This window comes from Nyctereutes procyonoides, unplaced genomic scaffold, assembly GCF_905146905.1.
Source record: "Nyctereutes procyonoides isolate TBG_1078 unplaced genomic scaffold, NYPRO_anot_genome, whole genome shotgun sequence".
NCBI lineage: Eukaryota > Metazoa > Chordata > Mammalia > Carnivora > Canidae > Nyctereutes > Nyctereutes procyonoides.
In genome coordinates this window covers 29132936-29159362 of record NW_026575122.1, presented here as the reverse complement: position 1 = coordinate 29159362, position 26427 = coordinate 29132936, and the positions used below count along the sequence as shown (strand labels likewise).

At 40.1% G+C, this 26427-nt stretch overlaps 1 protein-coding gene across 2 annotated transcripts; it reads right to left on the bottom strand.

Moving 5' to 3' along the window:
- Positions 1 to 452: 452 nt before the first annotated feature.
- On the bottom strand, positions 453 to 25304 carry NDUFA12 (NADH:ubiquinone oxidoreductase subunit A12). Of its 2 annotated transcripts, none has more exons than XM_055336620.1 (4): positions 25135 to 25303; positions 23981 to 24063; positions 20611 to 20698; positions 453 to 729 (listed from the first exon to the last, which is right to left on the bottom strand). In XM_055336620.1, exons 1-4 carry the CDS (start codon positions 25218 to 25220, stop codon positions 549 to 551), a joined length of 438 nt encoding a protein of 145 aa, XP_055192595.1. In that variant the 5' UTR covers positions 25221 to 25303; the 3' UTR covers positions 453 to 548. The 2 variants fall into 2 exon arrangements, with proteins under 2 accessions (XP_055192595.1, XP_055192594.1); XM_055336619.1 differs by lacking the exon at positions 453 to 729 and adding an exon at positions 13227 to 13354 and having other exon boundaries at positions 25135 to 25304.
- Positions 25305 to 26427: the final 1123 nt, after the last annotated feature.

Below are 26427 nucleotides of genomic sequence, written 5' to 3'. Positions count from 1 at the left end.
TCCTTTGTTTGTAAGCAACAACGACAACAAAATCAATGACCCTGGTTAGCTCAAGGAAGTAAGAATACATTGAGATGGATCCTGGAATAGTTCACAGGTCCAAATAAACTGTGAAAGAACCCAAATTCAGGAAATAGGAAATCTCTGCTGACCTCCTCCCTAGAGAGCTGCCATAAAAGCCATCCAGTTCTGGTGACTCTTAGCCTCTGTCGCCCTCCATTCACCTTTCAGATTCCCACAAGAAAATCTGTCAGCTCAGCTCAGCTTTAGGTCTTTCCCTGCGGATCAGCTATGTGAGGCGAGGTCATGAAGCACAGACATGGCACAGTGGCAAGGGGGTAAACCAGGCACCACCCAACAGAAGTGTACTTCAATCACTCACGTTTGGAAGCTTCTATTTTGCAGTTCATGAACGATAAAGGTATGGGCAAAAAAAGCACAAAAGACACTGCTTAATCAAACAATTTTAATCAAATTAATAGGAAGCAGTAAAAGTGCAATTGCCTGAAGATCCCATATTTCACATTTCAAACTGTTTTTCATTGTCTTTACTTGTAAGGTGTTGCAGGTGGGACCCACTCTTGAATCTTCTTTCTTGTGGTAGAATAAGGTACATATTGTTCTGGAGTGCCACTCACATTGAACTTATGGTTTGTCCAGATGAATTTACGAGCGACAGGTGGTTTTACTGTTGGAGGATCATCGGTCATACAGTGAAGCCAACGATGCCTTTAAGAGGAAGAAAAAGACAGTTACAAAGACGCAGGGTGGTGTGGTGGGAGGAGCACTGAGCAGGAAGCTCTGGGGCTATTCTGGTGGCTTGAGCTCAAATCTCAGCTCCCCTCACTTGCTAGCTGAACTGCTATATGCCTTAGCTTTTTCATTTGAGCATCCTGACTTCCCAAGGATGGTGTAAGGATTAAATGCCCCTAGAAAAATTCCTGTGTACAGTAGGTACACAAGAAAACATTAGCTATGCTTTTACTGTTACTGTATCTCATCATATGGAGGACACTAGCAATTTTAAGATACACATTAGTTTATGTATCTGTAAGGAAAAAATGCTACCAACTAACACTACTACTGATTATAATATGTACCCTAATTTTATTTTAATTTTTATTTATTTATGATAGTCACACAGAGAGAGAGAGAGAGAGAGAGAGAGAGAGAGAGAGAGAGGCAGAGACACAGGCAGAGGGAGAAGCAGGCTCCATGCACCGGGAGCCCGACGTGGGATTCGATCCGGGGTCTCCAGGATCGCGCCCTGGGCCAAAGGCAGGCGCCAAACCGCTGCGCCACCCAGGGATCCCTGTACCCTAATTTTAGATGTAAAAAAGTATTTCCAAACTGATGAATACACTATTGCTATTAGATGCTAGAGGCTGCTCTGGGATTTCAGTTTGCTCAGGCTGCTCTGGTGATGGAGCTTTAGCTTAAAATTCAACAAGGCTCCTCATGAAGAAAAGGTCTCTGCGTGCATCTTAAATTCAAGCTTAAGAGCGAGTGTTACAGGACATAAGATTTATTACGTTAAAAACATTAAATCACAGCCTAAAATTCACAAGTATTTCAGTTTTAAGTGTTTAACAATTTAATTTCAAAGGAAGCTGGATGCCTGGAGTAGAAAGGAAAGAGACCAGTGATGCTGCTACTAACGGCAGTGAAAGAAGGAATAAAGTCCAAGGGACAAAGAGTAGAACTGAGCAGGAAGCCACTCTGAGTTTATATGGCACAGGAAGTAGAGAACTCACACCAGATCTCCCAAGGCTGGGAGCTCAAAGACAGGATGATGTTAAGGGAAAAGGGAGTAATGGGTGGGAACAAGCAGAGAAATGTGGCTCCAAGGGAAAAAAAAGAGATTTTTCAGCTATACAGAAAAGGGCAAGTGGAGGAGGTTTCAGTAAAATAACTAAAACTAAAGCTAATGAGAAAAGGTTATGGGCAGCCCGGGTGGCTCAGCAGTTTAGCGCCGCCTTCAGCCCAGGCATGGTCCTGGAGACCTGGGATCGAGTTCCACATCAGGCTCCCTGCATGGAATGGAGCCTGCTTCTCCCTCTGCCTGTGTCTGTGCCTTTCTCTGTCTCCAATGAATAAATAAATAAAATCTTTAAAAAAAAAAAAAAGGTTGTGATGCTATTTAAGAATATTTGCTAGCAGTAACTGATAGGTATAGAGAGGTAATTGGCAAAACCAATTAGCCTCTCCTAAGAGAGGAGATAAATTACTATTACTGTTGCTCTATTTGTGTCTAAAGATATACCATGACCAGCTAACATAATAAAAAATGAAGATGTCTCTACACACTGGGCTGGTGTCTTTTTTTTTTTTTTTAATAGGTACTTCCTAAAGTAAACTCCTTTTTATTTATTTTTTTATTATTTTTTTAAGATTTTATTTATTTGAGAGTGAGAGAGAGAGTAAGCATGAGCAAGGGGGTGGGGGAGAGGGAGAGGGAGAAGCAGACTCCTCACTGAGTAGGGTGCCTCCTGCAGGGCTTGATCCCAGGACCCCAAGACCATGACCTGAGCAGAAGGCAGAAGCTTAATCGACTGAGCCACCCAGGCACCCCTGGGCTGGTGTTTTATATTCTCCAGCATTAATTGGGGACTAGTGAAAGTGATGTGGACCAATAAACTGTGACTATGAACACAAGCTCTGAACCTCTGAGATGCTGGCAGTGAGACAGGCTCCACTAGTCACTCAAAGGAGGGATTAGCTGTCAAAACGAAGGTTGTTACTTACGAAGGGGCTTTATGTAAGCAGAAATATTTAACTTTTACCTTGTCGAGGCAGCTTAAGTAATTAATTTATTCTATTAAAATAAGGAAAATGTATTAGAATAATCTGTCAAGACTCTTAAAATTTAAAATGATATTTAAGAAATCAAGAGTCCAAATCTTATATGTGCCTGTTCAGCTACTTAAGTGAGGGACTGAAGATCTTATGGAGAAGCAGAAAATGCTCAAGAAAACTAAAAATATTTTTTATCACAATACATAAAATCTGAAAATGTCTATCCAGCAAGACTACAGGCAAAAGTAAAGGAATGAGTAAGTGATAATTTATTCTCATGATGGCAGTATAAAGAGCTCTAAGAAACAAGAAAATGTTTATAATCTACTAGGGCTGATGTAACCCTCTCTTGTTATTAAATAAAGGCTAAATAAATCATACCTTATAGGTTTCCACACCAAAGAGTTTTGGCAAAAAAGATTTTCAGCTGGGTCATTAAAAAATACATATATTTAAAAAATTTTTAAAGTAATCTCTACACCCAAAGTGGGGCTTGAGCTAAAAACCCAGATCTGTTCCCCACAGGGAGCCTGCTTCTCCCTCTGCCTGTGTTTCTGCCTCTCTTTCTGTATCTCATGAATACATACATAAAATCTTTAAAAACAAATCAGTATTTGTAAAGAAAATATATTACATTTTAGGAAATAATGAAAACATATCACATTTTAGAAAAAACCTAGTACTCAAATATATTGAACTGTGTCTAAATAACTGGAAACAAAGACACTAAATCACAATTACAATATACATCAAATGGAAATAAATCTCAACAGTGGTTAATCCTATTTTCAGTTGTTTAAGAGGAAGAGTATGTCAACAAACAAGAAAGGAAGACATTCCCCTTCTTTGAAAATATATTTCACTTAAATAGTCCCTCAGTGGGAGATTGTCCACCATTCTAAGTGCAAAATGGAGGGATTTGTTTGTGAAGAATAGAATAACCTAATAGGAAATTTAGGAAGTTAAAATATATGCCATATAAAATAGATTTTTAAAAATCACTGCAAATGAAAACAGTTTTTTAAGATTGGTATTAATGTCCAAAATGTACAAAGATCTCATATAACTCAACACACAACAAACCAATTAAAAAAAAAAAACAACAGGAAGAAGGCCTGAATATAGACATATCTCCAAAGACAGATGGTCAACAGAAACATGCAAAGGTGCTCAACATCATTAATCATCAAAGAAATGCAAATCAAAACCACAATGAAATATCACTTCACATCTGTCAGAATGACTAGTATCAAAAAAGATAAGAAATAACAGGTGTTGGTGAGGATGTGGAGAAAAAAGAATCCTTGTACAACTGTTAATGGGAATGTAAATTGGTGAAGTCACTACGGAAAACAGTATGGAGGTCCCTCGAAAATTAAAAATAGAAATACCATATTATCCACCAATAACACTTCAGGGTATCTGTCCACTGAAAACAAAACCACTAACTGAAAAAGACATATACAACTCTATGTTCCTTGCCGCATTATTATTTATAATAGTCAAGATATGGAGGGAACTTAAGTGTCCATCAATAAATGAATGGATAAAAAAAAAATAAATAAATAAATAGATGGATAAAGATGTAGTGTATATAAACAATGGAATATTACTCAACCATAAAAAAAGGAATGACATCTTGCCATTTGTAACAAAATGGATGGAACCAGAATGTATTATGCTAAGGGAAGTAAGTCAGAGAAAGACAAATACCGTATAATTTCATTTATATGTGGGATCCAGAAACCAAAAAAACCCAGAAACAGACATATATGCAGAGAACAAACTTGTGTTTGGCAATGGGGAGGAATAGGGCAAATGGGTGAAACAGGTGAAGGGGATTAAGAGGTACAGACTTCCAGTTATAAAATAAGTAAATCACAGGGATGTAAAATACAGCTAGGAAATATATAATCAATAACACTGTAATAACCTTGTATGATCACAGATGGGTGTGCTGAGCATTTCATAATGTATATAAATCTCAAATCACTGTTACACACCTGAAACTAATATATTATATGTCAATTATACTCCAATCAAAAATAAACAAAAATAAAAATCTTTGGGGTACCTGGGTGGCTCAGTCAGGTAACCATCTGCCTTCAGCTCAGGTCATGACCTCAGGGCCCTGGCATTGGGCCCTGTGCCAGGCTCAATGCTCAGCGCATAGTATGCTTGAGATTCTTTCCCGTCCTCTTCCCTCCCCTTCTGTTTCTCCCTCTGCTTGTGCTCGTTCCTTAAGTAAATAAAATCTAAGGGAAAAAAAGACATCAGAGGATGAAGAACAGTATCAGAAGAAAATGGATGATTTGAATAAAAATACTCTTTTTCCAGAAAGCCAAGAACTGCTCCACCAAGAAACTGTGAGATGGAAGCAGAGTCCAGGAAAAGCAGCAGGAGAAAAAAAGGGCTGGAGCAGCTGAACTCATGAATAGAACAGGAACTGAGGGCATCCCCGGTGGCGCAGCGGTTTAGCGCCGCCTGCAGCCCAGGGCGTGATCCTGGAGACCCTGGATCGAGTCCCATGTCAGGCTCTCTGTATGATGCCTGCTTCTCCCTCTGCCTGTGTCTCTGCCTCTCTCTCTCTCTCTGTCTCTATGAAAAAATAAATAAAATCTTAAAAAAAAAAAAAGAACAGGAACTGAAAGATAAAGTTAGCCAATTAATATTAATGGCTGTAAACCAAGACCATGCCCTTCCCTTATCTCCTTAGAGGTCACACTTGTATCATGTGAACTGGGAAGCTGGGCAAAAGAGCGAAGCAGAAAATGGCAATGACCCTGTGTATCAGGCAGAAGTTGAAGTGTGTCACTGATGATGCAGACTTCAATGGATCCTTTCAAAGTCCTGAAGAGGAAAACCAATAAATAGCCAGAAAATCGTGGGAAGAAAAGCAAATGAATTAAGAGCTTACAGGACAAACAAATCTCCAAACTAAGGAAGCATCTTTGCAGCATGGAAATTCACAGCTTGAAAGTGAGATTAATAAGCAGCTGAAGCTTCAAATTACATTAAGAACATGTCATGCAACTTCAGGGAAAATTATCTTAGGAGGAAACATAATACTTAGAAATAAAGAAGAAACTTCCCAAAGTGTGCAAAAACATAAACTCCACATATCAGATTCACAACCTCTACAAGGTGGCAGAACACATGGCCAAAGAACTGGAGAGAAACACTTCCTACTATTGAAAGGAGATCCTCTTCCATGAGAAAAGAGCCCAAGAAAGCTATATAGCAGTTGTGTTGATTGGGAGAAAACTCAAGAAGCTAAGACAAGAAAAATGATCACAAGAGGCAAATGTTGGACAATATGAGGTCCAATTTCCAGACTTTCCCAAGTGGTCCTTTTACTCCTGTTGTCCATCTGCAGCCCAGAGACCCAGAAGTGTCAGGGGATCCATTAAAGCGCATCAGTTTTGTTTGTTTGTTTGTTTGTTTGTTTTTGGGCTCCAGGGGTAGGGACGGGGTCAGGGCGGAGGCAGGGGTCCTGCACTGAGGCTGTCAGGCTGCGGGGGGTCTCAAGCTGGGCTCCGGGGGTAGGGACGGGTCAGGGTGGCCTGGTGGGGCTGCAGCAAGGCTGTCAGGCTGCGGAGGCGGGTCTATTTTTGTTTTTTAAACATTAAATTTATCATTCCCGTCCTGGGGTTAGATGGATCTAGGGATTTTGGCAGATACTTAAATGCTATCATAATCCTAATCCAGTTTCATCTCTTGATTATAATTTAAGTTTCTTGGCTAAATGGTTCAACCATTGGGAAGTTTTGTTCACGCCTCAGCTTTGTGGCATATGTGCTGTGGGATCTTGGGAAAGTCATTTCAATTCTGTTTACTCAGTTTTAAAATTCAAAATACCTACATTAGTATTAAATAAGTGACTTGAATGGTATGTATGGGTATGTTTCATAAACTAAAGTGGGACAAATAATCATTTTAGTGTGATGTATATTTTTACCTCAAAAAGCAATCATGTTTTTCTTTAGTCTTTCATACGATTTTTAAAAATAATTTTTATTTATTTTTTTAAGTAAACTCTATACCCAACATGGGGCTTGAACTCAGAACTCTGAGATCAAGAGTTGTATACTCCACTGACTGAACCAGCCAGGCACCCCTCCTACCCATTTCTTGAAAAATTAAAAAAATTTTTTGGAATTTCTATGCCCAATGATGTTAACTAGAAACACTGCAACATGAACATTATGATCAGAAGCCAGCCTTGATTCCCAAAATCAATAATGTATATTATCCAAGAAGAAGAAAGATACAAAACTGCCTAGATTTTTGTTGTTAAATTTGCTGCTATCAGGATGCCTGGATGGCTCAGCAGTTGATTATCTGCCTTCAGCTCAGGGCATGATCCGAGGTCCAGGGATCGAGTCCCGCATTGGGCTCCCTGCGAGGAGTCTGCTTCTCCCTCTGTCTACGTCTCTGCCTCTCTCTCTCTCTCTCTCTCTCTCTCTGTGCCTCTCACGAATAAATAAGTAAAAAAAATTTTTTTTTTTAAGATTTTTACTTATTCGTGAGAAAGAGAGATCCAGGATCACACACACCTGGGCTGAAGGTGGTGCTAAACCGCTGAGCCACTTGGGCTGCCCTGAAGAATCCTTTCTAAGATTAATATTAAACCCAAAAAGCCATAAAGAAAAAAAGTGTAATTCTATTACATAAAAACAGAAATGTCTGTGTCTTAAAACTCTGCAAACAAGATTAAATGATGAGGTTTTGGCTCAGGTTATGAGCTCAGGGTTGTGAGACTGAGCTTGCTTAAGGTTCTCTTTCTCAGCAAAAAAATAAACAAAAAGTTAAAAACAACAACAACAACAACAACAAAACCCAGGATGCCTGGGTGGCTCATCCGTTGAGCGTCTGTGTTTGGCTCAGGGTGTGATCCTGGAGTCCTGGGATCAAGTCCCACACTGGGCTCCCTGCATGCAGCCTGCTTCTCCCTCTGCCTGTGTCTCTGCCTCTCTCTGTGTGTCTCTCATGAATAAATAAATAAAATCTTAAGAAAAAAAAAGTTTCATGAAAGAGAGAACTGTGACTTAGACAAGAATAATACTGACAAGAGGTCATGATCGATGTGGGACATATTTGGAAAGTAAGCACAAAAAAACCTGCTGATAGACTGGATATTAGAAAGACTTGTGAGGATGACTCTTCAGTTGCTGGCTTGGCTAAACATGAGTCATCTAAGGGCTTAGGAACATTCTGCTTGAGAGGTCTGTTTATCTGCATTGGACATTTGAAGACATCGAAAAAAAAATACACTACATTTATAAATGTGACCTAAAATGTTGAAAGGAATGTAATTACCTAAACTTGCAAATGGAGACAATTGTTTAGGAGATTTTAATCCTTTCCATTAGAGTTTATCAAACATTCATCAAACAAGAGAAAATAATTGTTCTTTATTTTAATGCAAAAATGTCCAATTTACTAATCTTGTTATCCTATTTATAAATTGGACCTCAAGGCTTAAGAACAACTAGGTCTTAAAAATTGCAGCTGTTAACTCTCAATAATAGAGAACAATCTGATGGTTACCAGAGAGGAGGTGTGGGGGATGGGTGAAATAGGCGATGAGGATTAAGGCGTGCACATGTGGTGAGGACTGGGTGATGTATGTAAGAGCTGAATCACTATATTGTATACCTGAAACTCATAACAAGGCATGTTAACTGGAATTAAAATGAAAACTAAAAAAATTTTGTGATAATAAAAATTGCAGCTGTAATAAACAGCCTATTAATTTTAAACCCAAACTCCCATTAATCCTTTATACATCAAATGCGTCTCAGACGCTAAAAATCTCAAACTGACAAGTAGAATATTTAGTGGACTAGGGAAAATGTCTGTGACTTATTGAGAAGAAGGAGATAGCAAACATAATATTATATATAATAATGATATATGTATATATATACACATACCTATATAGTTACTTATAATCATAAATCTTCTTCTAAAAAGGTTATGATTAATAAATTACAATCTATTCTCCATACTGTGACCCTTTCAAAATATTCCTTCTCTATTCAAAAGCAGATCCTCAAATATACATTCAATTAATGAATGAAATGTTAACAGTGCTTGTTTCTGGGCCAAGGAATTAGCGTTTTTGTTTTTACCTCACATATCTCTGGACTTTCCAGGTTCTCTGTAACACTTGTACATTTTTATAATCAGAAAAAAAATTAGGAGTGATTTTAATGATTCATTACATGGAAAACTGCATATAATACTAAGAGGGAAAAAAAACCCTGAATATGATTATGAACACAACTACTACCTAAAAAATTATTTAAAAGACTAAAGGAAATATGCCCAGTATTGACAGTGGTGGTCTCTTACAGGGCTATGCAGATTATCCTTCCCCATACCAGATTCTTTTTTTTTTAATTTATTTATTTATTATTTATGATAGTCACACACACACACACACAGAGAGAGAGAGAGAGAGAGGCAGAGACATAGGCAGAGGGAGAAGCAGGCTCCATGCACCAGGAGCCCGATGTGGGATTCGATCCCGGGTCTCCAGGATCGCGCCCTGGGCCAAAGGCAGGCGCTAAATCGCTGCGCCACCCAGGGATCCCCCCATACCAGATTCTTTAAACTTTTCTGATCTCTCACATTTTTTTTTTTTTAACTAGGCTGGGCACCCTGGATGGAGCCCTACATAAGGCTTGACCCATGACCCTGAGAACAAGACCAGATGAAGAGTCGGGCACTCAACCAAGCCACCCAGGTGCCCTTGATCTCTCACTGAGAAAAAAAAAAAAAGATTTATTTATTTGAGAGAAAGAGAGAGCAAATGAGCATCGAGCATGCAGGTGGTGGGATGGGCAGATGGACAAGGAGAGAATCCTCAAGCAGATATCTGCCCTGAAGAGCATGGAGTCACACCCTGAGATCATGACCTGAGCCAAAATCAAGAGTCAGAAGTTCAACCGATCCACCCAGGCGCCCCATGAACTCTCAAATTCTTAAGAACAGACTCCATTTAGATTCAATGAAGTTCATATTGCCAAATCACATGAACACTTTTCTGTCCTTATTCTATGAAATCTCTCAGCAATAATTAATACAGCTAGCCTTCTCATCTTGTTGAAATGCTTTTCTCTCTTCCTTTCCTTTTAACCTTGCTAGCTACTTTTCTTCTTTGCTAGCCTGATCTCTGTCCTAAGCTTCAGATTTACATACCAGCTGTTCACTTGACATATTTCTTCTCTGACAGTTATCTCAAACTGACTACTTCCAAAAAAGAGGCTTCTAACTGGAATTCTCCACTCCCTATCCTACCTTTCTCCCAGTCTTCCCATCTCAATGAATGGTAGAACCATCTATCTCCAACCTCTCAAGCCCCAAACCTATGAAGCATCCTTGATTCCTACTACCCCAAGCAATTCCCCCAACTTGCACCCTACTTTACTACAAGGCATTTAAAATATCATATACTAACTGAAAAAAAGCTGACCACAAGGAAAAGGAATTCTCACAAGAGCAAAACATTTAATTTCACCATGGCCCTGGAAAAATCTTTAAGAAAAAATTATTTTGTTAAAAAATGGAAATTTTCAACATATGCTATTATTTTTAAAAGAATGTTTTTACATATTATTTCAGTAACTTAATCATTAATCCTAATAAGAAAAATCATTATCAAGAAAATTAATAAGGAGATACGGACTCTACTACACTGAAGGAGAAAAGACATTACTTAGAAATGAAGATAAGGTGCCACCAAGTGGGAAAAAAGTATATACATGGTAGAGAAAAATCTAGGCAAGCCCTATTTGCTTGTTATAACTTGATTTAAAGGATTTTAGGGTCCCAACAATTCACAAAAAAGTATCTTTGTTTCGCCTGCTAAAAGCAGAAACAGTAATTTTATACTATTATGCATAGAAGAGCCCAAACTTTTCACCAATTTACTCTCAACATTTAATCTTGTCAAATTGCATGTAGATACTAATTACTCACCTGGTTTATCAGTCACTGATTCTATACAAAAGCTAACTAGCATAAATATGAAAAAAAAAGAAAGACTTTTATGCATTACTATCCAGACGGCAGCAATTAGTTTAAAAGAAAGATAAAATTAAAGACAATCAAAAGTGATATAAGACAGTATTTGTATATAGTTGCCCTGACACAGGTCTCCTAAAACCCTTATAAATTCCTAATAAGAGCAGTTAAGAGTAGCTCTTGTTCTAACAAGGTGACTGTGACTAGGCTCCTAGATGGTCCTGGATGAGGTTAGTCACCAGAAAGACCAAGCCATGATCAAAAGCTAGGAATTTTCTGCCTCACCCCTTCCGGATCAATCTATAGCTGGCTGATCAGAAGTGCAGGTGACAACCTGGGTTTATGAGGGGCATCTGGATAAGAGGTAGAGTAGCGCAGTGTTGTGGGGCTGAAACCTTACCTGTGGGATCTGATGCTATCTCCAGGAAGACAGTGTCAAGAATGAGTTAAACTGTAGGACATCCAGCTGGTGTTAGAGATTTACTTGTTGTGGGGGAAAATTTCTAAAGCTTGGTGACCAGAAGTGTCTGAGTGAAGAGTTTTGTATAAGTAGTAAAGGAGACTCACAAGAGAAACACATAGCAGGGAAGAACAGTTTTTCCCTAATGAGGAAGGAAAAGATTAAAGTTTTTATCCCCTTTCATCCTTTCTCCATGAGTGTGGGCTGTATTTACTGGCTCACTTCTAATAACTAAAATACAACATAAGTGTAGGATGTCACTTCTGAGATTAGGTTTTAGAAAGACTGGCCTAATATGTATTGTGCTAACTACACTTCAATTTAAAAAAAAAAAAAAAAGACAGGCACCTAGGCACCTTAGTTGGTTGAGGGTCTAGCTCTTGGTTTCACACAACCCATGGTGAATGTATGTTTCTGCACAGTGAAATAAAAATGGTAAATGCATTTAAAAAAAAAAAAGTGACATCTCAAGGTTCTGGGATCGCTCTGCATTGGGCTCCACACTCAGCACAGTCTGCTTGAGGATTCTCTCACTCTTACTCTGCTCCTCCTCTGTTGTCTCTCTTAAATGTTAAAACAAAACAAAACAAAAAAAAACAGAAAACTACTCACACACAAGGCTGTGTCTTCCATCTCAGGTGATCTCTTTACTTGCTCTCAGGAAGCCACATCCAGAGATGGCCTTGTGGAAAGGCCCACAGGAGAGAGTACAGAAGCAAATCTTGGAGGTCTGCCTACAGTTCATGTGAATGAATTTGGCCGTGGATCCTTCCCAGATTAGACCCTGAGATGACTGCACCACAAACAGTATATTGAGTGTAGCCTTGTGAAAGGTCCTAAACCAGAGGTATCTAGCTAAATTGCACCAATTCCTTATCCACAGAAATTGTGAGATACTGTTTATTGTCTTTTTTTTTCTGTTTATTGTCTTAAGCTAAATTTAGGATAATCTGTTATAGAATAATGGATAACTGAAACAGTCCTAAAACACAACCTGCATCACTAGCACCTTAGTCCAGCCTCCAACAGCTCAGACAACTACATACAATAGTTTTCTAAGTGATTAGCCTGTTTTCACACTGTCCCCTTCCTCATTCTTCACAGCAATGACAGAGATGCATGCATGCATGTATGTATTTATTTACTTATTTAAAGATTTTATTCATTTATTCATGAGAGACAGAGAGAGAGGCAGAGACACAGGCAGAGGGAGAAGCAGGCTCCATGCAGGGAGCCCGACATGGGACTTGATCCCGGGACTCCAGGACCAGGCCCTGGGCTGAAGGCGCTAAACCGCTGAGCCACCTTTGCTGCCTAACAGAGATGTTTTTAAAATGTAAATCACACGTGGTAATCTTTTGGACATTGCCCTTACCAACATATTTATGGATGTGTCCCTTCAGACAAGGGGAATAAAAGCAAAAAATAAACTATTGGGACTACACCAAAATGAAAAGCTTTTGCACAGCAAATGAAATCATCAAGAACACAAAAAGGCAACCTAGAGAATGGGAGAATATATTTGCAAATGATATATCCAATAAGGGATTAATATCCAAAATATATAAAGAATCTGTACAGCTCGACACCAAAAGACTGCAAACATTCTGATTAAAACATGGGCAGAGGACCTGAACTGATACTTTTCCAAAGACATAAGGATGATCAGCAAATACATGAGAAGATGCCCAGCATCACGAATCACCAGGGAATTGCAAATCATCACGAATCACCAGGGAATTGCAAATCAAAACCACAACGAGATATCACCTTATAGCTGTCAGAATGGCTAACAACAAAAAGATGAGAAATAACAAGTGCTGGTGAGGATGTAGAGAAAAAAGAATCCTTATGTTATTGGTGGGAATGAAATTGGTGCAACTGTGGTGGAAAACAGTATGGACGTTCCTCAAGAAATTAAAAATAGAGAGGCACCTGGGTGGTGGTGAAGTGGTGAAGCGTCTGCCTTCAGCTTAGGTCATGATCCCAGGACCTTGTAATGGAGCCCCACATCGGGCTTCTCCCGCTCCCTCTGCCTGCCAAGCCCCCTGCTTGTGTGCATGCATGCTGTCAAATAAATGAATAAGATCTTTAAAACAAAACAACAACAAAAGAAATTAAAAACAGAATTACTAAATGATGTAGCAATTCCACTACGGGGTATTTACCCAAAGAAAATGAAAACACTAATTCAAAAAGTACATGCACCCCTATGTTAACTGCAGCATTATTTGCAATAGCTAAGACATGAAAGCAATTCAAGTAACCCCCCCCACACACACACACAGATGAATGGATAAAGATGTGATATATATACAGTGGAGTATTAGTTATATAAGACTGGGATCTTACCATCTGTGACAATGACTGGACTAGAGGGTATTGTGCTAAGTGAACTAAGTCAGACTGAGAACAACAAATACCATAAGATTTCACAAACATACAAAACATAAAAAAAAAAAAAAGTAAAAAGCAGAAGCAGACTTATAAATACAGAGAATAAACTGATAGTTGCCAGTGAAGAGGGAGATAGGGTGATAAAGCAAAATAGGCAGACTGGGAAAATAAATAAACACACACACATTAACATACATACATGCATAAATGGAACAAGTGCAGTAATGAATTATAACCCATTATTAAAGCAGGAGTTCAGGGATCCCTGGGTGGCGCAGCGGTTTGGCGCCTGCCTTTGGCCCGGGGCATGATCCTGGAGACCCTGGATCGAATCCCACGTCGGGCTCCCGGTGCATGGAGCCTGCTTCTCCCTCTGCCTGTGTCTCTGCCTTTCTCTCTCTCTCTCTCTGTGTGTGACTATCATAAATAAAATAAAAATTAAAAAAAAATTAAAAAAAAATAAAGCAGGAGTTCATACTGACATAAAATGGGTAGACTGAAAGTCTGAGGAGTAATGGGATACTTACATAACCTCAAAGTACCTCCACACAAAATGCTAATTAACTGCAAAGGGAAACTTTAGAAAGGAAAAACCAGACAGAATCACCAAAACTTTAATTCAAAACTTGAATTATTCAAGTGAGAGAACTTATCATCAGTAATGGGACAAGTCAAAATAGGGTGCCACCTAACAGAATGCAACAAGAACATGACGTTGTTTCTGTGACATTCCTGCCAAAGATACATAGCCTGGATCTAGTCATAAGATGAGATCGATGGACTCCCACTGCAAGACTTTCTGTAACGGCCTGTAATTTTCAAAACTGTACAGGTCATGAAAATAAAGGAAAAGCTAAGGAACAAATCTAGAGGGAGACTAGACAGAATAAGATCCATCTGAAATGCACAATTAGATCTTCTGGCTATGAAAGATCTTGTTGGCACAACTGATGAAATGAAATGGGTCTGAAGATTAGACAGTAGTCGTATGCCATTGTGAATTTCCTGACTTTGATAGTTAAACTGTGGTTACACAGAATATCCTTGTTTGTAGGAATCACACACTTTTGAGTATTCAGGTCATCCCTTTGGCAACTTACTTTGAAATGACTCAAATACTTGTAACTTTTCAGAAAGTTTAGTAGGACTGTTCCCAATTTTTTTTAGATTTTTTTTAAAGATTTATTTATTTATTTATTCAGAGAGAGCGAAAGAGAGGCAGAGACACAGGCAGAGAGAGAAGCAGGCTCCATGCAGGGAGCCCGACGTGGGACTCGATCCCGGGTCTCCAGGATCACACCCCAGGCTGCAGGCGGCGCTAAACCACTGCGCCACCGGGGCCGCCCGACTGTTCCCAATTTTTGAAAAATTGTAAAACAGATCACATCCTGCTTTACCTTCCAGTGACTTTCGAAGAAATTTAGAAAAAAAGCCAAAAAAACATGGCTTACCACATCTGCATAATCTAGGCACTAGCTGTTTCTCCTACCTCATTACCTACAATCTTCCTTTCATTCGTTCCATTCCAGCCAAACTGGCCATGTTGCTGTTCTTTGAATGCAAGCAAATAAATCTCAACACACAGGGTTTTGCGCTGTGGTTCCTGCTGCCTGGAGCTCTTCCCACCACCTCCCCCTTCTCCGGCTTGCTCCCTCCCATTTCCAAACATCATTTCCTCAAGGAAGCATTTCCTCACCTCCAAATAAAACAGCCACCAGATCTTCCCATTACTCTTCATCCCTTTATGAATGCCAGCTTCGTGTTATCTCCCTTGCATTTATCACTGCCTAAAACATGGAATGCATTTGTTTTTCTGCCTTCCCCGCAAGCTGAGCAAGACCTTTGTTGTACAAGTGCCTACAACACTTCTTGGCACCTGGTAGGTATGCAATAAACAGTTATTTGAATGAGTAATGATGATAAATTGGGTTTGCTATTCACTACTTTATATGTAAGATATATAACTCTCTAATTAAAGATACATCAACCCAACTTCAAATTTATTCATGGATCAAAGGTAAGAATCCACAAAGTTAGAATTCCACAGTGCATTACACTCAACAAAGGGGGTTCTGAGAAACAAACAGCTGAACTTGTCCAACAGCACTTCTCCCTACATCATAAGCCTTTAAGCTTCCCTTACAAACAAGGGTCATGAAAAGTACGCAGCCCTTAGGAAGATTCTCTCCACAAAAAAATTCAGCTTTATATCCTCAACTGCCCTCAGGCTCCTGCTGGAGTGATGTTATTTTCTACAGCTTTCAACCTCTTTTCCAAGTGATCTCAGGTCATATAAAAGAACTTGCTTGGCTGAATAGTACTTTTATCTTTTCATAATGTTTACTACTTTATAATTTTAAATGTTTCATCACATAATTTAAATCAATTCCCTCCCGCCCCCATATCACAGTCACCCAAAATACAGACCATGAGCACCAATGTAAAGATGAGTCCTTTGAGACAGATCTCAATCCATCTGAGATCTGAACAAGACCGCCCACTGACCTTCTGTATCCTCCAAAGACCAATCTTGCCCCAAAACAATCAAATAAACAAATAACTAGGACACCTTGCCTCCTAAAGTCAAATCCCACACTAAGACCTGGGACTCAACAGTGCCCCTGACATATAAAATGCCCCTTCAGAGAAAATAGATAGCTCTTCATCTAAAATCAGTCTCTCAAACCTTAACAGAACCACAGACTGTTACTGCCCCTTGAAAAAAGCAGAGGCACGTGGATGGCTCAGTCAGTTAAGCATTTGACTCTTAATTTCGGCTGAGGTCATGATCTCAGAGTCATGGTATAGAGCCTCGAGTCAGGCTCCATGTTCAGCGTGAAGTCTGCTTCAATTTCTCTCTCTCCTTCTCCCTCTCCCCCTCCCCCCTGCTTGTGTGTGCACATTCTCTCAAATAAATAAATTTTAAAAAATAAAAAGAATACAAAATCCAGCCTCAAATGCAGAATCACTACTGCGTTCTCAGGTTAAGAGCCCATGAGTTTTATTACAAAGACATAATCCAAGGCAGGCATACCTCAGAGAAATCGTAGGTTTGGTTCCAGACCAATACAATAATGCAAATATTGCAATAAAGCAAGTCAAAGGAGTTTTTCAGTTTTCCAGTGTATGTAAAAGTTATGTTTATGCGGTAGTCTATTAAATGTGCAATAGCAGTATGTCTAAAAAAAATAAAACAAAACCAACATATGCCTTGATTTAAAAATACTTTATTGCTAAAAATACTAACCATCATCTGGGCTTTTAAGGAGGTTTGTTTTTTTTTTAGTTTTTAGGGAGTTTTAATTTTTTGCTGGTGGAGGGTCTTGCCTCAAAGTTGACGGCTGCTGATAGTGGGATGGCTGTGGCAATTTCTTAAAATAAGACAGCAATGAAGTCTGTCACACTGATTTGACTCTTCCTTTCACAAATGATTTCTCTATAGCATGTGATACTGTTTGACAGCATTTACCCAGAGTAAAACTACTTTCAAAATTAGAGTCAATCCTCTTAAACTTGCCACTGCTTTGTCAACCAAGTTTATGTAATATTCTAAATCCTTTGCTGTAATTTCAACATCTTCACAGCATCTCCACCAGAGTAGATTCCATATCAAGAAACTTCTTTGTTTGCTCATTCATAAGAAATAACTCCTCATCTGTTCAAGTTTAATCATGAGATTTCACTAATTCAGTCACATCTTCAGGCTCCACTTCTAATTCTAGTTCTGTTGCTATTTCTACATTTACTTCCATGGTTACTTTATCCACCGTCTTGAATCCTCAAAACCATCCATAATCAATAGGTTGGAATCAACTTCTTTCAAATTCCTGTCAATGTTGATATTTTGAACCTTTCCCATGAAATCACAAATGTTATTAATGGCATCCAGAAAGGTGAATCCTTTTGAGAAGGTTTTCAATCTACTCTGCCCAGATCCATCAGAGGAATCACTACCTATGGCAGCTACAGCCTTATGCAATGTATTTCTTTAAAAAGACCTGAAAATCAAAATCATGCCTGTCTGGAGAACAGATGCTGTGTTGGCAGGCATGAAACAACATGAATCTCATTGTCCATCTCCATCAGAGATCCTGGGTGACCAGGTGTATTCTAAGAAAGCAGTAATATTTTGAAAGGCATCTTTTTTTCTGAGGTGGGCTTTTTTTCTGAGGTGGGCTTAAATATTTAGTAACTATGTTGTAAACGGCTGTGCTATTACCCAGGCTTTGTTGTTCTACTAATAGAACACAGGTAGATTTATCATAATTCTTAAGGGCCATAGGATTTTCTGAACAGTGAATGAATACAGGCTTCAACTGAAAATCATCAGCTGCATTAGCCCCTAAGAGAGCCAGTCTATCCTTAGGAAACTTCAAAGCTAGGCACTGGGTTCTCTTTAGCTATGAAAGCCTATGGCATCTCTTCCAATAAAAGGCTATTTATTATACATTGAAAATCTGTTGTTTAGTGTAGCCATCTTTACTAATTATCTTAGTTAGGTCTTCCAGGTAACTTGCTGCAGCATCTAAATCAGCACTTGATGCTTCACCTTGCACTTTTATGTTATGGAGAGAGCTTCTTTACTTAAACTTCATGAGCCAAATTCTGCTAGCTTCACTTTTCTTCTGCAGCTTCCTCACCTCTCTCAGCCTTCATAGAATTGCAGAGAGTTAGGACCTTGGTCTGGGTTAAGGTTTGGCTTAGGGAATGTTGTGGTTGGTTTGATCTAGCCAGAACACTAAAACTTTCTCCATATCAGCAATAAAGCTGTTTCACTTTCTTATCATTCTTGTGTTCACTGAAGTAGCACTTTTAATTTCCTTCAAGAACTTTTCCTTTGCATTCACAACTTAGCTAATTGTTTGATACATGAGGCCTAGCTTTCAGCCTATCTTGGTTTCGATATGCCTACCTCACTAAGCTTTATCATTTTTAGCTTGTGATTTAAAGTGATAGATGCACAACTCTTCCTTTCACTTGAATACTTGGAGGCCTTTGGCGGGTTATTAATTGGCTTAATTTCAATATTGTGTCTCAGGGAATAGGGAGGCCTGAGGAGAGGAAGACAGGGGAGTGGCCAGTTGGTGGAGCAGTCAACACACCCAACATTTATTAAGTTTACTGTCTTATATGGGTACAGGTATGCCTGTATCATGGTCTTCAAACGACATCACTGACATGCATCAAAGTTAGTTACTCCAAATAGTACACGAGAGGTTCAAAACTGATTGTAGATGAAATCTGACAACTGTGTTTTTGCTTAGTTCACAATATATTTTTAAAAAACAATTCTGTCCAATCAAGTAGCCTATTTAAATTAAATTAAAAATTCACTTCCTTAGTCACAGTAGCCACATTTCACAGTGTCCTGGGCTACCTTTCTGGACAGCACAAACAATATTTCTATCATCAGAAAAAGTTCTACTGGATTGGGCTGTATTTAAATTGACAAATATTTTAAATTAACATTTAAAAAACAAGAAATCTCACAATGAAATATACATTTACACTTTCTCTTGAAAAATCCTATCTAGAGACTGTTGGCTGGGATTCTCAGCTGATGGAACTGGGGAGTGATAAATAGCACTGCTGCCCTCTTTGAGAGTGTGCTTTTCGGTCCTTTAGATCCCCACTACTCCCTACAGTCTCACACTGTACTTCACTCACTTATGTTACATGCCTGGACTTCCAAGGTATGTCTTGGAATGGAAGTGAATAGAGCCCGAAACTGTTTCTGATGATTAAGTTCAAGTAAAATAAAATGTCATAGTTAACCTAATACACTTATTTCTAGTTTTTGGTGAAATTTTCTAGACTGACTGTAACAGATTATCTAAAGTTTAATGGTGTATTAAACAAACGTCATTACCTTAGCAATCTATGATATAGATTATGAGTACTTGGCTTTGAAATATTTTATATAAAATTTGCTAATTCAAGTAAAAGCATTTAGAATTCTATGTCAAGATAGGTATATTATAAAATTATAGTTTTTGGAGACCTAAGGAATTTGAGGGCTCTCATTTTACAGATGAGAAAACTAAGATCCAGAAAGGTTAAAGAACTCACCCAAAGTCAAACTGCCAAATATTCAGAGTCACAATTCTTTTTGCTTTCCCTTCACCCACAGCCAGGTGATAATGTGGCATACTGTTTTTCCCCAAAGTCAGGCACACCATTACATATGCCACCATATAATGTGATGTTGACATGTCTCCATTAAGAGATAGGAATCAGGGCAGCCCAGGTGGCTCAGCGGTTTAGCGCTGCCTGCAGCCTAGGGTGTGATCGAGTCCCATGTCGGGCTCCCTGCAGGGAGCCTGCTTCTCCCTCTGCCTGTGTCTCTGCCTCTCTCTCTCTGGGTCTCTTATGAATAAATAAATAAAAAACTTAAAAAAAAAAAGAGGAATGTTCTCTTTCATTAAACTTGGGCAGAGTTTTCTAATTTCCTCCACCAACGGAATGCAGAAATGATACTGGATGATTTCCATGACTAAGTCAGTTAAGACAATAGGGCTCTGCCAAGTGCTTTCTCTTAGAGCACTTGCCTGAGGAAGCCCAGGTGACCTGAGGGTATTCCAACCCAATGCCTCAGCTATGTCCCCAGCTGACAGCCAGCACCAACTGCCAGATAATGAGTAAGTCTTCAGATGATTCTGGTATCCAGCCTTTGAGTCTTCTACCTGACATTGTGAAGCACAGATAAGCTATCCTGACTGTGTCTTGCCTGAACCCTTAAAAACTATGAGAGATAACTACTTATTGCTTTAAGACACAAAGTTTTAGGGTTGTTTATTACAGTCACCGTACCTGGGACAGATGCTTTCAGAACAACACTGACTTTTATAAATAGATATTCAATAAATATCTGTGTAATGAAATAAATACTGCCAAGACAAATAAAATAGAATGTTGACTTAGTTTACCATTCAGGGGGCACCATGCTTCCATCCACATCCCAAAATGTGTTTTTGCCATTCATTTCAGTAGTATATATAACCCATCGGTGACGACCTGGATGGAAAGATCAACATTTATAAAGATGTGAGGAAATAAAGACAACCTTAACAAAAACGAAAACAAAAAGCATAACTGCATATCAAAGAAGACAACTATTTTTTATTAATAAAAGACATTTTTGTGTTCTTACATAAGAGAAATGTTAGAATGAGAGACACCTAATTCTGGGAAATGAACAAGGGGTAGTGGAAGGGGAGGTGGGCTGGGGGTTGGGGTGCCTGGGTGATAAGCACTGAGGGGGGCACTTGGTGGGATGAGCACTGGGTGTTATGCTATATGTTGGCAAATTGAACTCCAATTTAAAAAATTAAAAAAAAGAGATAGAGAAATGTTAGAGGAATAGCACCCTGGATATATTAGTGGAGGCAAGTCTCAGGAAGTGTATGGTATACTTTTATCAATAGCCTGGCAGCTGCAAGAGCAAAATCCCTACACTAGGGCTGAGACTCACTCTGTGGGTGGAGAACTCTTGCTTCTCCCCTGTTCTTCTGTGAACGGAGTAGAGGAGAGTAGGGGAATGTGTTCCCAGCTGTTCAGGGTATGTAGGAGAGAAAAAGCTCTTCCTGAGACTGGGGCAGGAGAAATGTTTTCACAAGCAATCATACTCAAATTATATGCTTCCATATAAATATTTTAAAATGACCATCAGAGATCCTTTTGGAAATTGATGATCATATATAATAAACAAACATTATAAACAACGGTTATATAAGTAGGACAGCTCATGTCATCAAAATAGTATGGCAGTGTTCTTTACTTAACAAATTTCTGTGGAATAGTTAGGGGCCCAACTACAATTTACACGACTGTTTCTATTGGGTCCTTAAATTGAGGAGAGACCTGGATTCTAATCAAGACTGTTACTTATTATCAATGGACTTTAGGCAAATTTTATGAGCCTCAGTTTCTATGTCTATTAAAAGTGGGTGAATATAGGGATGCCTGGCTGGTTCAGCTGGTAGAGCATGAGACTTTTAATCTCAGGGTTGTAATCTCTACACCATGCTGTAGAGATTACTTAAAATCTTAAAAAAAAAAAAAGTGGAGGACTATACATACTACATATTCAGGTTGCCATGAAAATTTAATATCACACACATACATCTAGTTTAGCACCGGTCAAAAAAGTGCTTAATACATATTAATTCTTTCCACTCCTTCCTTACTGCCCCTACGACCCCCAATTAGAAAATACTGAATTCATCTCTATAATGGATTTTAAGCCAATAAACAAAAAGTAATCTGCATTTACTTTACAGAGTTGTTTTTTCTTTTTTTAAGATTTTATTTATTTATTCATGAGAGACACACAGAGAGAGGCAAAGACATAGGCAGAGGGAGAAGTAGGCTTCCTGTGGGGAGCCTGATACAGGGCTCTATCTCAGGATCCTGGGATCACAACTGGAGCCAAAGGCAGAAGCTTAACCACTGAGCCACCCAGGTGCCCTCAGAGGTTTCCTAAGTAAATATCAACTAATGCTAATTAAATATGGCCTTATCTAGTAAAGGAAATACAGATTTTCAAGCACAACTAGAATCTTCTGGAGCACAGGTGCCTTTGAGGACCCCCTCTGGGATCCCTCTGGTGTTAAGGCATTTGCCAGAGCCTCTCCCTGCAGCCCCTCAGCAGCTTCTAACCACCCTGAAGCCTTCTCCCAAGTCCTAGACCAAATGGAAACTATAAAGATTTTTGAAGGGAAAAAACAAAATCAAGATTTGGCTTCTTTTTTTTTTTTTTTTTTTTAATTTTTATGATAGTCACACACAGAGAGAGAGAGAGAGAGAGAGAGAGAGAGGCAGAGACACAGGCAGAGGGAGAAGCCGGCTCCATGCACCGGGAGCCCGACGTGGGATTCGATCCAGGGTCTCCAGGATCGCGCCCTGGGCCAAAGGCAGGCGCCAAACCGCTGCGCCACCCAGGGATCCCGATTTGGCTTCTTTTATTAGAGAAACCAATCTTAAGAATAAGCAACTACAAGTAAACTATAATCCAATTAGGCAGGGAAATGTGAAGGCAGAGGAGAAAACCTTGGAAAGAGTTTCACAGAATTAGGTCATGATGATAAAAATGGGCCTTAACAATCTCACAATAAACATTCATCAAAATTTTAAATGTACTTTTTGTTTTTTTAAGATTTAATTTATTTATTCATGAGAGACACACAGAGAGGCAGAGACACAAGCAGAGGGAGAAGCAGGCTCCCCAAAGGGAGCTCGATGTGGGACTCAATCCCAGGACCCCAGTATCACATCCTCAGCCAAAGGCAGACGCTCAACCACTGAGCCACCCAGGCACCCCTAAATGTACTTTTTACACTCAGGAATTCCACTTCCAGGAACTTATTCTTACAATACTTAAATGAATATAGATGTCGTTACAAGCAAGTCACTGCAGCATTGTTTTCTCTTTTTTTTCTTTTCTCTCTTTCTTTCTCTTTTTCTTTCTTCTTTCTTTCTTTTATTCTCTCTCTCTCTCTCTTCTTTCTTTCTTTCTCTCTTTCTTTCTTCTTGATTTTATTTATTTATTCGTGAGAAACACAAAGAGAGACACAGGCAGTGGAAGAAGCAGGCTTCCCGCGAGGAGCCAGGTGCGGGACTCAATCCCAGTTCCCGAGATCATGCCCTGAGCCAAAGGCAGACACTACACCTCCCAGCCACCCAGGCCTCCCTGCAACATTGTTTCTAATAGCATACGGCTGAAGGCAATCCAAATGTCTATAATAGTGAAGTACTTGAAAACGTAATGAGGGGATCCCTGGGTGGCGCAGCGGTTTAGCGCCTGCCTTTGGCCCAGGGCGCGATCCTGGAGACCCGGGATCGAATCCCACGTCGGGCTCCGGGTGCATGGAGCCTGCTTGTGTCTCTGCCTCTCTCTCTCTCTCTCTCTCTCTCTCTCTCTCTCTCTGTGTGACTATCATAAATAAATTAAAAAAAAAAAAAAAAAGAAAACGTAATGATTTCTTCCCTACAGTGGAATACTATGTTGTTATTAAAAAGAAACTAACTTTTTTTAAAAATAAAAAAAACACCAAAAAAAATCCAAAGAATGCTGTAGATACATCCAACTTACCATTACCATAAACTCATAATGGCCCATGAGTTTTAAGTAAAAATATTTCCATTTACAAATAATATACATAACATAATCCCATGAAATTAAAAAAAATGTATGTTGGTTATATAGTCACTGAAGAAGCTCCTTGTACATTATGGAACACAAGAGTTAAATCAAGGCTCAATCTCACTTTATTATTTACCAAAAAATACTGTACTCACCAAAAAACTGCTTGTTGTCTTCATAATATTTGTTTCCATATTTGTCTTCCCCCACTAAGGTACCAACCCTCACATCATTCGTCCTGTGAATATCCAAAGAGAGAGAGAGAGAGAATTTAGTATGATCCTTTGTCCAAAACACAAATTTATGAGCAGCCCGGGTGGCTCAGCGGTTTAGCGCCCCCTTCAGCCCGGGGCGTGACCATGGAGACCTCGGATTGAGTCCCGCGTCGGGCTCATAGCATGGAGCCTGCTTCTCCCTCTGCCTGTGTTTCTGCCTCTCTCTCTCTCTCTCTGTGTGTGTGTTTCTCATGAATAATTTTTTTTAAAAAACCCATAAATTTAATAGAGTTGAGTATAACAAAGGCTGCTGCATCGACTAGGAAAATGAGACCTGGGGCGAGTCAGCAGTTGTGCACGTCTAGCCTTCGTCTCCAGGATCAAGCCACCCACTGCTGAAGAGCCAGCTTTCAAGGAGGAGCTCTAGGATCCCCCGCTCAGGTCGCCCCCAGGACCACGCAGATACAGAGAAAGATAGAAAGGACAGATCGACTCAACTCACAGTCCTAAAATTACACTAAGTATAGAGATGCAATATCTTCAAATTACGAGACTACTTTTATCTATTACTCCAAGGCCAAGAGGCACTGCGGTTAGCAGAAACCCTCAAGGAATCAGGGGCCCGAAGTATTTCATCTTCAAAGGATCCGAACGTCTCCAGGCTTTCACTCGGCTCTGGGTCTCTGGAGGGGCGGCCGCTGCTGCTCCTCCACCTGAACCGATGTCAGGACTAGGCGGGACCCTGACCCTCATCTCGGCCAACTGTTTACCGGCCGGAGGAGGAGGAAGCTGGAGGCCACGAAGGCACACACTTTGCCAAGGTCAGAGGGTGGGGCCGCGCGCGCTGCGGTCCGGGAGGCCGGGCAGGGCTGCCGCACCCACACGCACTCGACTCTTCCAGTCTTCACAGCTGGCTCCGATCCTACCTCAGGGAGACTCCTGGACGGACGCCTCGGCCTGGGGAGGCAGCGCGGAGACTGACGGCCGACTGTCCTTGACAAGACCTGCGAGTTCTCCCAGGGGACCCGGCCCGGCCCTCCTTCCACGGACTCACGCACACTCCCGGGGGCAAGCGCGGGGCTCCGGCCGCCTACCTGAAGAAAACGCGTAGATAGCCGCGGAGGCCGCCGTGGCCGCTGACCTGCTGCAGCCCCCGTTTCAGGACCTGCAGGAACTCCATCTTGCCCCGTAGGCCCAGCCTCCCCCGCGCGACGCTCAAAACGCACCGGGGGGAAACCAACCCGCGGCAGCGCCGTGCCGGCCACAAAAGAAGTTCCCGCTCGCGCACGCGCGCCAGACACGCGGGGGATGGCTCTACGCATGCGCGGAGCTGGAGCGCCTCCGCGCCGCGGCTTTACGGTGGGCGGAGGGACGCTCGGCTGGTTTCCATGGGAAACGAAGGCGCGGGAAGCTAAACAGTTTTCAGGGGCTGGACTAAGGTGCCGGGCTGGTGCTGGAGAGCTCGCCTAGCCTAGGCTTTCGCCCGTGGAGGTTGCTCCTTTGGGAACCTCGGTTTCCTCGCCTAAAATGATCTGCTCAGACTACTTCAAAAATCCTTCCTAGCAAAGAAAAAAAAATCCTTCCTAGCGCCAAGAGTCTTTAGAAACGACTATTTCGACTTCCTTATAGAGCACGAATGACATTAAATACATTCGATACACTAGTGTAGGGATCGAGGAGCAGGTATCGACAGGCGTTAGGTTAATATCTGCTCTCAAGGATTTAGTTGCAAAATTAAAATTCAGAATTTGAAGACTTAAAATTTTCTTAGACAATTAAATCGTGCATATTTACTTAAAAATTTTAAATAATAGAGGATACTAAATAGTATTCTAATATTCCAGGAGGTATTTTATGATTATACATAATATGCGTTAAAACTTGGATTCCCCTTTTTTCCCTTCCTTACATTTTTTTTTTTGTCCTTCCAATTTATTTGATGAAAAAACAGGCAGTTTCTCCAGTAGAGTGTTCCATAGTCTGGGTTCTGTTGACTGTGTCCCTGTGTTCCTCTATCCCCCCATATCTGGCGTGTATCTGTGATTACACCTAGGTGCTGGACCAGATTTGTATTTATTTTTTATGTTGTTAGGTATATAGGTTATAGGTGATGGTATCTTTCCATCAGAAAGCATACACAGTGTCTGTTTCACTTTTTGTGATTTTTGGCAGACAGTGGTGAGCATTGCCTAATAATTTCATTTTTTCATTAGCCACAATTCTTTTGTAAAGAGATAGTTCCCCCCAACTATCTGGTTCCTGATACACAGTTCATATAGGAAAGGTGAGATAGGTGCTTGATTCTCTCTTTTAGGTGTTTAAAATTACAAATTGGTTTCCTGGCATCTTTTTTTTTTCTTTTGTGGCAAAAAACACAACATCCTAAC